The sequence below is a fragment of the Lycorma delicatula genome, chromosome 6 (genome assembly GCF_047948215.1).
Source record: "Lycorma delicatula isolate Av1 chromosome 6, ASM4794821v1, whole genome shotgun sequence".
NCBI classification, from domain to species: Eukaryota; Metazoa; Arthropoda; class Insecta; order Hemiptera; family Fulgoridae; genus Lycorma; species Lycorma delicatula.
This window is the reverse complement of record NC_134460.1, coordinates 39709612-39722709: the sequence shown is the minus strand read 5'-3', so window position 1 is coordinate 39722709 and position 13098 is coordinate 39709612. Positions and strand designations below refer to the sequence as shown.

The 13098-nt window shown below is 35.4% G+C and overlaps 1 protein-coding gene across 1 annotated transcript in view; it reads right to left on the bottom strand.

Moving 5' to 3' along the window:
• GABA-B-R3 (gamma-aminobutyric acid type B receptor subunit 3) overlaps positions 1–13098 on the bottom strand; it is a 348787-nt gene that overhangs the window by 324950 nt on the left and 10739 nt on the right. The window contains exon 2 of the mRNA XM_075369585.1: positions 5474–5706. Coding sequence (XP_075225700.1) covers positions 5474–5706 — 233 coding nt within the window. The remainder of the gene's footprint in view (positions 1–5473; positions 5707–13098) is intronic.

The window sequence follows — 13098 nt, the reverse complement described above, 5'->3', positions numbered from 1 at the left end:
TTGCCTCTTCTTAAGATTTATACTTTGTACTTTACCTAGATGTCTTTTTATTAGAACCAGAAACTTTTTTATGAGAATTTTCTTCAAGCTTTTTTATTACTTCTCATTCAAAATTCTTTGCATTATAAAACAATTTATTTCAACAATCTTCTGGTAGACTTTTTAAAGATTTTAAAGGTAATTCTCTATTTCCGACCATTTTAGTTAATTCACCAATTTTTTTTTGTCATGTTCACGTTCAGCTACAACAATCAATACACTATTAAAAAAGTCAATTTAAGTTTTCAGTTTAGAAGATAAATAGATAATTTCTGGTATTATCAACAAACATGTTACTACATTGTATAAACATACAACCTACACTATATACAACTGTTACTTATAAAAATGTATAGACACCAAAAAGTATTCTGATTTAAAAATCTTGTATTTCAGAGTTTCCCTATTTATTGTAAATGTTGTACATAATGCAATATTTTTAATATAAATTGCATTGTTTTAATTTTTTTAACATCTTATGTATGTTTTAGAGTTGTGATGCATATATTGTAGCTATGGTAAAAAATGAAGAGGTATTGCGGCAAATAGATGAAGAAAGAAGCATTTGGAAAAATATAGTTAAAAGAAGAGACAGACTTATAGGCCACATACTAAGGTATCCTGGAATGGTCGCTTTAATATTGGAAGGACAGGTAGAAGGAAAAAATTGTGTAGGCAGGCCACGTTTGGAATATGTAAAACAAATCGTTTGGGATGTAGGATGTAGAGGGTATACTGAAATGAAACGACTAGCACTAGATAGGGAATCTTGGAGAGCTGCATCAAACCAGTCAAATGACTGAAAATGGTAAAAAAAATAATTATCAGATTAACTTTCTCTGAGAGTAAGTACTCCAATGATTAACAGTATAAAGAAATCGATTGTAAGACTAAATATTACGTACGTAACGGTGTGGTTGGCTAGTCTAATTCCACTAGCCGCCCTCCGTGGCGGAGTGGTAGCGTCTCGGCCTTTCACTCGGAGATCCCGAGTTCAAATCCCAGTCAGACATGGCATTTTTCATACACGCTACAAATTATTCTTCTCATTCTCTGAAGTAATGCCTAACTGCGGACCCGGAGGTTAAAAAAAAGTAGAAGAAAGTCTTATTCCACTAAAAAAGTGGCATTAAACTCGACACTTGAAGCGACTAGCAGGGTTTAACGGTTGTATCTTTGAAATAACATCAGTTTACGGCTTCTATTGCCAAGAAAGAAGGCCTCTTTTTCTGTTTTTATATATAGAACAACCCGTTATTAGTATAATAAAAGATATTTTATTTCATTACTTACAGCATTATTATTGTGTATTCTTATAAATTAATACAATAATAGTTTAATACAATATTAAAACTAAATTTATATTATATTTTAAATCTTCTATGATTATTGACGTTTAGTTATTTAATTTTAAGTATATAATTAAGCATCCTGGGGTTCTTCCTAAAAGCGCTATTTTCAAGATGCTCCGGAAAGATTCTAGACACCTTAAATAGTGCTATTATTGCTTGCCGGTTCCCGAAACTGTGGAAGAGCAAGTTTAGTTCTAATTCCTAAGAAGGATATGAGACATTCAGACCGATTTGCCTGTTAAATACCATTGGGAAGCTTTACGAAACCTTGATCACGAAGAGAGTCGGAGCAGCGGTAGAAGCTAGAGGCGGTTTTTAGCCGAGGCAATTTGGATTCATACGTAACAGATCCACAGTAGATGCAATTTTCCACGTTTTAACATGAGCTCGGAACATGGCGGCCGGTACTTGGCTGGCCAGGAGGATTCCTTTAATCGTCCTACTTGATGTTAAAAATGCGTTCGGTAGCGTCCCCTGGTCCGCTATTCCAGATGAAATGAGAAATAAGAATTTGGATGATTACATTATAGCAGGACTAAGCGACTACCTCCATAATAGGGATGTGCAGACACTCACAGATGATGGAGTAGTGAATTTTAACATGCATATTGGAGTCCTAAAAGGCTAAGTACCCGACCCAATCTTACAGGACCTAGTTTTCGATCCCCTAATGGGGCTTGAACTTCCGGGCGAGGGGACTATTATCGCTTATGCGGACGATCTCGCGCTATTAGTGGCCGGCTATTCGGAAGATGAAGTAGAGATCAACACGGCGGATGCTATTTTTATGATAAGTAACTGGCTGCAGAGACGAGCCTTGCAGTTAGCACCCGATAAAACCTCCGCTGTTGCTATGGTTGGTCGAAGAAGAATACGCGAAATCAAATTCATGGTCGACGGTCACGAAATCACCACGTCCAGGAATACGAAATACCTGGACATGTGGTTGGATAAATCCGGACTTTTCAGCACACATATCAATGCTATGATCGAAAGAATTGAGAACATCATTGGTAGTCTCGGTCGGCTAATGGGACCGAGACGGGGGCCTCGTGCCAGTAAGAAAAGACTGACATTTACTGTCACCACGTCGGTACTGCTGTATCCAGTGTCAGCGTCTTCATGATACAGAAAAACTTTAAGTGAATAACAGCCTAATAAGATAGATAGCCATACGGGTTCCTGTAGCCTACAAAACAATCTCATCGGAAGCCGTACCCGTGATCGCTGGGTTTTCCCCAGCTCATCCTAAAGCAGCCCAACTTCAACGGGAATACTCTGGTGTTGATCCAGAGAAATCATGAGCCTCTTACTTTAGGAATGGAAAACCGACCAACCTGGGCAGATGGACCAAACTATTGATTCGTCAAATCTAGCCCTGGCTCAGGTGGGGTTTTGGTGAGGTAGGTTTTTACCTCATCCAGTTCCTGTCTGGGCACAGGGTCTTCTGCGCATACCTTCATAGATTCAGAAGAAGAGCCTTCTCTAGACGCTTCTATTGTGTTGAAGAAGGTATCCCTGCCCACACATTCTTTGAGTGCATTAGATGGGATCAGACGAGACTGAGATACGGGGTAAATACACTAACACCTGAGACTACATATATGCTTATTGACAGAAGAACTTGGGATGAAATAGCGAAGTACGTTAAAAAAATCCTGATGACTAAAGGGATAGACAGCAGAGAATGGGGAGCAGATTAATGTGATCCTGAAGACAAGTCATGACGAAAGAGCTTATGGGCGAAAGGGTGAAGGACAGCTGTCTGCTGAGCAACCGCTCGTCCACGATTGGGCGAATGGACGTCGGTGATGAGGTACGGGAACTCCTGATCCCTTGAGCCCGAGGCACCCTCTGGGTCGCGGAATGCTTAATTGCCGGGTCGGCCCGGGGGGAGAGGAACGGTGAGATAAGAGTTTTAGTCAATAGGCGGCGGGTACAGATAGGCACTCAATCTCATCTAACTGAACCCAAGCGAGTCCGACATTCCCCCCACTTATGGGGATTACGTAAATGGTATTTCTCTGACTCATCGAGAACAAAAAAGAAAAGAAGTATCTAATTAGGTCACGATTGGCGAGGACATTGTTTCAACTGTGGGATAGCGAGGCATCTACGTAAGGATTGCCAAACGGAGAGCAAATGTATCGTTTGTAATTCTCGAGGGGCATTCTGTCGAAGGACGCGGCTGCAGAGCCAATACCAAACAATGAGGTGCTTTTCCTGTGTTTTAGGGAAGACCTGGGTTAGGAAAGCCCTGTCTAAGAAGGGTGGACCGCTTAAGAGTCTTGCTGTTTGTGATTGGACAGGAACTTCAAGACCGTTGTCCCGATGGGGGATCCCTTTGGGGTTCCTCATTTAAGGCGTAGCGTCAAGACCGGAGTTCTAGTGGGGGGATCTCTACGTGGTCACTTCATTAGAGGCATGGCAACTAATTATAGACCGAATTCCGGCTGTCTGAGGGAACGTCATTTTTCAACTAGACAGTTTGAGGCGATGGCACCCCTTGAAGCTGTTTTTATGCTTGGATGCGGGTCCGGCTCTGATGGGGGGGGGGGGTGATATAAACTGATGAACTAAAAAAAAAAGTATATCCTTAGGTGGATTACTTTTAAATATTAATTTAGACATAAGACGGTTTGAAAGATTCTAAAATAATACATAAAAAAAATGAGTAACTACAGAACAAAAATATGAATTAGTCATAATTTTTTTACGGAATTCTTAAATAACAAGAAAAGTTCTTATTTGTAAATTTTCCGGTTAATTATTTTGGTTGAAATAAAGTGCTTGTTTAATTTTATGGATTCATGTTTTAAAACAAATAATTAATTTGAAAGGTATTTAAATAATTTCTAGTTAGTTATTCAATTGACCCATACAGCTTTTAAAATTATTTTTCATTTTCAGATTTTAATATTGCAAAATTATTATTAATAAAATTAATAATTAACCCACCGGGTTAGTCTAGTGGTAAACTCATCGTCGTAAATCAGCTGATTTCTAAGTCGAAAGTTCTCAGGTTCAAATCCTAATAATAAAGGAAGTTGCTTTTATTCGGATTTGAATACTAGATCGTGGATACCGGTGTTCATTGGTGGGGTTGGGTTTTCAATTAACTACACATCTCAGGAATGGTCGGCCTGAGTTTGTTCAAGACTTCACATTTACCGGTACAGTTACATTACACTGATAATTCGCTAATTAAGTTGTTGATGCGACTAAAACTAAAAATATTAAAAAAATAAAAAAATTATTACTTACATTTTAATTGTAATTTACGTAGTAGAGCACTGTGCAATGTTATATAAAATGAAGAAAAATACACGTAAATTAAGTATTAGGGAATAATTATAATTTTTTTTATAATCTATAAGCGTGTAACTTATGTATAGGTATAATATTATTAATAAAACGAAGCGTCAACATAAGCGTATAATTATTATTACTTACAATAAGGCATGCGAATTTTTTAAATTTATTTACGTGAAGTGGTGGACGATTTTTCAACTTTTAAGAAAGGAAATGGTAAATATAAATCAGGATTTTTCTCAACAAAGGTAAATGTTCGTTCATTTGTACTTTTGGTAATGAGTTTTACTGTTTCCCTCCTAAAAAAAATACACTGAAACCTGGTCTTTGTAGTGAGGTAAAAAAATAAATCTAACTAGCACTAAAAAAAAGAAATATTAAAAAAATTACTGACAATATTGAATTAAAACTTTAAAAAAAAGATTATATCTTTTGAATATCATTTGCATGATTAATATTTAATTAAAATTATACAGAAGATTCAAAACCAGATCGTTAACTAATATAATTTGTGTTTACTATTTCCTTCACTTTTCTTGAAAATACTGTAACGTGGATAAAGCTACCAAGTGTAGGATAAAGATATGCTACGGCGCTATGTCGTAAACAGAATTAATCACTAATTCACTAATCATGAAACTAACAAAAATAAAATTAATATAATTTGTTACAATCAAGAAAGCCAATACTGTTCAATTGTTATTATAATTCAAACAGTAAAATTAAGAAAAAAAAACAAGAATATCTTTTGTAACATTAACATTACTTACCTTTGTGTCATTAGTTAGTAATTTTAGCGTAAAATTTCCAAGAATATGTCTTTCATTAACGTGCTTCACGGCTAATTTTGCAGCTTCTAATTCACTAAAACCTTCAGGCCGATCACCTTCTAACGTTGTCAATTCAAAAAGACCGAGTATATTTACTTCACTATTTTTTTTATCGTTTAATTTAGACGATATTTGCTTTTCAGTTTCAAACGATTCAGCCGGTGTCGAATGAACTTTTTTTGTAAAATGACCGTTAGCACTTAAATTTTCACTATTATAACGCGGCGTATACGATAAAATTATTTTATCCGCGCTTTTTACATTTTTAAAATTACAATCGCAATGAAAGTCATTTATTTGTTTTGATGTTTGCGGTAATGTTATCAATGATGATGATGATGTCGTTGATAATAATGAACTTATGGAAGAGGCGGGAGTGGGAATTAAGAGGTGCAGGAGAGCTAGGAAAATAGATCGACCAATCGTCACCTGCAGACTCCTCATTCCTTAGTGACACCCCTCATTGCACACTGCCCATCTGAAACAGTATGAATTAACGATTAAATTATAGTATCACTAATTATAAAGCTATTGTTTACAGGAAATTTCATATAAAAGGAATACATTTGTAATTCTTAATAATGTACAAAAAATATTTTTTTGCCGCATGTTTAATTTAAAATCAGTTTCAGTTTACCGGAACCATATGTAAATTAGAATACAAAAAAAATGAAATAAAGACAAGAGTTTCCATTGAACTCCCTCAAACGAATGTACATGTACATTATTATAATGTACATCTTGTACAATATACATACAAACGTAATAAATATTAATAAGTATATACAAAAATTGATAAAGTTCAGAACATAAAAAGCAAACAAAAGATTTTATTTTAATGCTTTTTTGTTTTTTATGTAAATAAAGTTATTATATACATTTTTAAATAGATTTTTTATAGAATAAAAATGTCTTCTTTCTTTCTTTTTTCCTGTTTAGCCTTCGGGAATTACCGTTCGGGTATTACTTCAAAGGATGAATGAAGATGATATGTACGAGTGTAAATGAAGTATAGTCTTGTACAGTCTCAGTTCGACCGTTCCTGAGATGTATGGTTAATTGAAACCAAAGCACCAAAGAGCAGGCGACCACCAAACCGAAGCGTGGTGACGTCTAGGGCCTGGGAGGCAGCCCTGCTGTGGAGAGGGTGAGGGTCCACGTAACATGTAAGAGGAAGGTGGGTCGGCGCTAGTCGATGAAGCACTAGGGACCCTCGAGGTAACGAGATGGGTTGCGAGGGGTAATGGGGACATGTAGATGACATGTCGCCCATTATAGGATAGGATGGGAAGGGCAGCCCTACGGTGGAGGGGTCATGGACATGCCAGAAGAGGGATGTCTGTGGTCTCTGTCGATATCGTGAGGACCCCGTTGGGAGAAGCCCTAGTAGAAGGGCCAAGCTAGGGGGTGGTAGTCTGCTGCCACGGCATGCCTATGAGAACTGCGTTTGCTTAACGGCGGGTTTCCATAGGGGTGCTTAAAAAGGTTAAAAAAAACCACCAAACAACACCGGTATCCACGATCTAGTATTCAAATCTGTATAAAAGTAACAGTTTTTACTAGGACTTGAACGCTGGAACTCTTGACTTCCAAATCAGCTGACTTGGGAAGATGCGTTCACCACTAGACCAATCCGGTGGGTTAGAATAAAAATGCCTATCAGTTAACTAATTAACTCATATATCAGTGAAAATGAACGCTAAACTATGAGGCTACTCTACAATCATTCGTCTAGAAGCTCTATGTCTGACATTTAACAAGAGACTTCTCCTAATCGATAAACTACAAACAAAATAACGAAGAATACTTGGAAAAGTCCTAGGGCCCATCAAAAACGGAAAAGCATGCAGAATCCACAATAATGAGCTGAACATAAATATAAAGAAAATATTGGATGTAATCAGAAAAACAAAAATCGACTTTTGCAGTAAAACCCAAACAGGCTATTTAAACACAAACAGACCATTTAAATACTTTAAAAATCTAAAACCTAATAACAGCTGGATTAGAGAAATTGAAAAAGACGTGGAAGAACACAAGAAAACATCAATGAATGACGTTTAGCACAGAGAAAAAAATAACCGGTTTTAAACAAAAACAAAAACCACGGAAGACATACAAGGACAGAATAATGAAAATAAAAATTCTGGAGAATGATGAAGGAGATGTGGGGAAAAAGAAATTGAAAAAAATACGTGAAATAGTTGAAATAACATAGTCCATATTGGCTATAACGAAAAAAAATATATAAATGCCAAATTAATTTGTATGAAATTTTCTGTAAACAGAATAATAAATAAATGTAAATCTATTCAAATAATAATTAATGGAGTTATTAAATTATAATAATTATTTTCATAAGAATGATGTCAAATGTTGATGTTTAACATAGCTTTTATATCATAGGATATAAAAAGCTTTGAAGTCTAAATTCGCTTGTTAAGTGCATATCTAACATTAATTGGAGTACAGGTAGAGAAAAGCTTTGATTTTATTTAATGATGCAATCGTAGGTATATTACGCAATTATTATTTACTTTTCGATAAATAAAGGAGTATCACCTTTATTTGATACAACTCAAAATACAGCTCGTTATAATGAGGTGTCTATTGGTGTATTTCATTTCACTTCTGCGGAAAATTTTACACAGCTTTTCAGGAGATCCTCTTTATAACGTCGTAAACCCCTTTTACGGTTTATGCGCGATATTCTTTAACTATGCTATGTAAACAGAATTTTACTTCTGTCAGAATAATTGAAATATGGAAAATTTATCAATCGTCCTCTTTTTCTTTTTTTTTTCACTCTACCCCCCGGGGAGGATCCACAACAAAGCAAAGCACAGCCCAAGGGTTGTCTGCTCAAAAGTCCTCCCCGTCCGCCGGCCATAAGTCTAATCCAACAGATCAGCCCGCCGGTTAGATCTTTTCATTGTCTGCCTCTAACCCCTAAAGCGGGGTATCCAACCCCATGTCGTTCCTGGACCCCACCCCAGAAGCCGGGACTCGCTATTGACGCCAATGCCTCTAGTGAGAGTACCCTGTGCAGGGCACTCACACTGGGTCTTTTTCGCGAAGGGGTAGGAGAGTCCCAGTGCCTCATCACTGCCGCCCATTCGTGTAAGCGAAATTGAACGGCAGCTCCGCAGGGGGCTGTCCCTCAACCCTCCGCCGCCCCAATCAAATATCCTCTTAATCATGACGAAGGCCACCAAGACAAGACCAGCAGCTGGAGAATTATTAACGTACAAATTGGATTTTCCTAGATTTTTCTGTATAAAAAGAGCGGTAAATACATCGCCTTTTGGTTTATTCTATTGGTAGTTAGTCATAGGAATGTAATTGTTTATGCATGGAGTGATACATCATTGAATGTAATAATTCGAAAATATAATATAATAAAAAAATTTTTATTTATATATCATTGAAGATTAAATGGCAAAGTTTAGTGTGATTAAGTCTGCCGAATAAATACTAAAGGATTACGCATTAGGAAAGGTTTTAAAATTTATTTCCCGAGCAGTATAATGTAAAAATAGCATTGATCTTTAGATTCTCGCTCAACGTCCTACAGGACATATAAGTTTTTATTGAATCCTCTTGCCCAAGTAACAGTTGTTACGAATAATGTTATTACTCTTAGGAGACCAGTATTATTCATTTTCTTGGACTCCCGATCAACATGGTATCCCAGGAAACTATATCTTCAATGAAACTCTGCTACTGGTGATAACAGAATTGATGATAAATAGGTAATGAGAATATAAAATTTTAAATCTTTAGATAGTTTAAAATTTAAAGTTCATAGTTCATAATCAGATGAAAGGATAAAATACTATGAAAATAAATGTTATAAAAATTATATACATAAATGGAAGAACAAGATTGATTAAAAATAAAAAAAAGATGTATATTTTATTAAATGTCTGTGGATTGGCTTTACCGATCTGATCTTGCCGTATGCAGAATGTTGATTGGCAAATATCAATCATTGTGTTCTGATTGTAATACTAATCATTACATAGAAGAAAAAAGCGAAATACATTGAAGAAACTATAAAGGAAAACGGCAAGTGTTTAATAAAATACATGACAAAGCCGCTTTTAAATGCAGGAAAATTTATGAAAAATATATCAGATTAATGAAGGAAGAGTATAGTTCTGAAAGAACTTCTTTATTAAATGAGAATATTTTACAGTGTATGTATTTTTATAAAAAACTAATTTTGTGTTTTTAAAATTGTATTCAACTGTTATTTACATGAATAGATGTTTTGTACCTTTACAACGAACGTATTAAATGGCTCAGCTTTGTTTGTAACTAAACTTCAAGCCGTTAACATCATAATATAATGTGTTTATTGTTATATTTATAGACTGACAAGATATGTTAGTGACTAAGTTAGATTGTATCCATCAGTATCATACATTTGACGTATTATGTTGTGTTTATTATATGTAGTATTTTGTCTACCGTCATTACAAACGTCTGTAGTGGATTTACTCGTATATTTTATGTAATTTTCTTGGTGTCTAATAGATGTAGTAGCTGTTATACAACAACATGAAAAATGTAATAATAATTTTATCAGTGATACTGTATTTTTTGTTGAACCTTTTAAAAAACTGCGAGAAACGATTAATTAAAAATTTATAAGAATTGGTATAAATTTCATATAATTTATTTTCACAGTTAAAGCTGATTAGTAGGCTAGTTGAGTAAGGTAGCACGTTCCCAAAATATACTTTTTAACCCACCGGGTTGGTCTAGTGGTGAACGCGTCTTCCCAAATCAGCTGAATTGGTAGTCAAGAGTTCCAGCGTTCAAGTCCTAGTAAAGCCAGCTATTTTTACACGGACTTGAATACTAGATCGTGGATACCGGTGTTCTTTGGTGGTTGGGTTTCAATTAACCACACATCTCAGGTATGGTCGAACTGAGAATGTACAAGACTACACTTCATTCACACTTATACATATCATCCTCATTCATCCTCTGAAGTATTATCTAAAACAGTAGTTACCGGAGGCTAAACAGGAAAAAGAAAGAAAAATATACTTTTTACTTGAGAGATACTTAACTCTTCTATAAATATTATAGACGTAAAAAATGGAAACTTTCGATTTGATGTTTTTTTTTTTTTTGCTGTAAAGAAGCATGTTACCTGATAAATAAGTTTTTTTATTAAATTATATAAATATGTTTAAGATGTTCTATCCATAGCTTCGTAAATCTTTCAAGCATGACATGAATTTTGCTGGTCGACTAGTAGTTGTATCGGGATATCATCAGTTTTAACTTAGTAGAAGTTTAGTTTTAGTCGATAGCTCTTCACACCGTGTGTGGTTTATCGTAAACTATAAATAGCGAAATTCATTACTGTGTATCAAATCAACCTAGAAACAAATTACACTACTTGATGATGGGTATATTACTACTTACCCCATAATTTACTTTTAATTAATATTTCAATTTTTTTAATAAATATATATATATATTTTTAATAAATAATTAATATAATCATAAAAACTATTCAAACAAAAAATTTTAAACCAAAAAGAGTATAAAAAATTAATTTATAATAAATTTTAAAAATCCCGCTCTTAAACGTTCAGGCTGATTCCCTCAGCTAATTTATTTTCTGAGATTTGTTTAATTATTTCTATTTTAAGATGAAGATTTTTTCTATTTTTTTTTTTCTGCTTGTTATAGAATCATAATATTTTTCCTTTTTATATCATTTTTTTTTTAATTTCTTGTTTTTTAAATAATACAATCCATTTAAATTATTAATTAGAACCTAATTTAACCCTACTTTTCATTCCATCTCGTACCGTTTTATTTTTAAAACATCTTTATTTCATCACCCTTTGATGAATTTTGGAAATTTTTGGTTTTTAGGTATGGGGAAAAAACGTACCCCGGTCGGCTTTAATTCATTTAGGCTAGAAAAGTTTTTGAAACTAATTTTCTCGAATATGTTGGAATATACAATATCATTTTATTTTCGTCGGTGGAAAACTTTTATAGTCACCATGTGGTCACAAACCCCGTAGTAATGTAGGACTCTCCCTTGCGGATCTACCCAATAAAACCCTTCCCCTCTGAACAACATGGGGTATTGGACTTACTTTACGGTATTATCACAGAATCCCATATGTCTGGTCTCCATCCGTACTTCCATAGCTGGCCCCACGCCTCGAATTTATCGGAATCCTGCGGATTTTTTTTAACTTGACATTTTGGTCAGGAACCTGTACCAAGAAAGATACGGAGGTAGTTAGTTATTCACCCCTGAACATCTTCTGCCAACGTTTTTTTGTTTTTTTGAGTTCATTAGTGTTATCCTCCCCCTGAAACCGTACTCGCAACCAAGCATAAACACAGTTCCGTGGGGTGCCATTGCCTCAAACTGTCTATTCGAGAACTGACGTTCCCACCAGACAGCCGGGACTCGGTCATTAATTAGTCGCCATGCCTCTAATGAGGGGACCTGGAAGAGATCCCCCACCGAGACTACGGTCTTGACGCCACGGCTCAAATAAGTAACCCCAAAGGGATCACCCACCGGGTCAACGGTCTTGCTTTCCCCATCATCGAAGTCCGATCGAAATACTACGGGACTCCCTGTTCAATCACCGGCAGCGGGACACCTAAGCGGTCCACCTCTCCTGGACAGAACTGTCTTATTCAAAATATAGAAAAGTACCTCATTATTCTATATTATTTTTTATATTATTTATTATTTTATATTATTCTTGACCCTGTAGCCGCATCCTTCCAGAAGATGCCCCCACGAATTACAAAGGGTACATTTACAAAGGGTAAACACGCCGAATTCTCTCCTGGTTGTTACCCCCATATTGCGGAACCAATCGCACACGAATATATGCGTTCTGTGGTATCTTTCTCCTTGCAATAGCCCATTCCACGGAGGGTCTCAGCATTCGTTCGCACAAGTATGCCTTAAAGCACCCATGACCGGTAATGAATTGGATCAATTCTTACCCTAGTTCCCCGTGTTTTCGGCAAGACATCTCTGGAAATCCGGGATCATCTGCCTTTCGCCGACTAATCTCATCTCTCTTGCCATATGTATAATAACATACAAGAAAATAACAACTCATAAATGTATTTTTTTTTTTTTAAGTGATGAATTAATCCATCACAGAAGCTTACATATAGATTTGTAAGTGAGAATGTAATAATGGAAATTTGAAGTATATGAAAAATTCCGTGCCTTACCGGGAATTAACTCGGGACTTCCGGATGAAAAGCTGAGACGCTACTACGGATACTGGCAATTTGTTTTTTAATTAATTTTTTTTGAGCAATCTTGCAAGTATAAATACATTAGAAATCTTACTTTTAAAAACGAAAATTTTAAAAATAGGCATTTATATTCGACTTTTAACAGAAATGCATTCTAACGACTATTTAATATTTTTTTTTTATGTATATTGAAGAGAAGCCGTGGATTGAAGTTACATATTTCTAGATTTCTTTGTTGTGGTGTTATAATGGTAGAAACGATTTCATGAACGCTGTATTATTTCCTTGTAGTC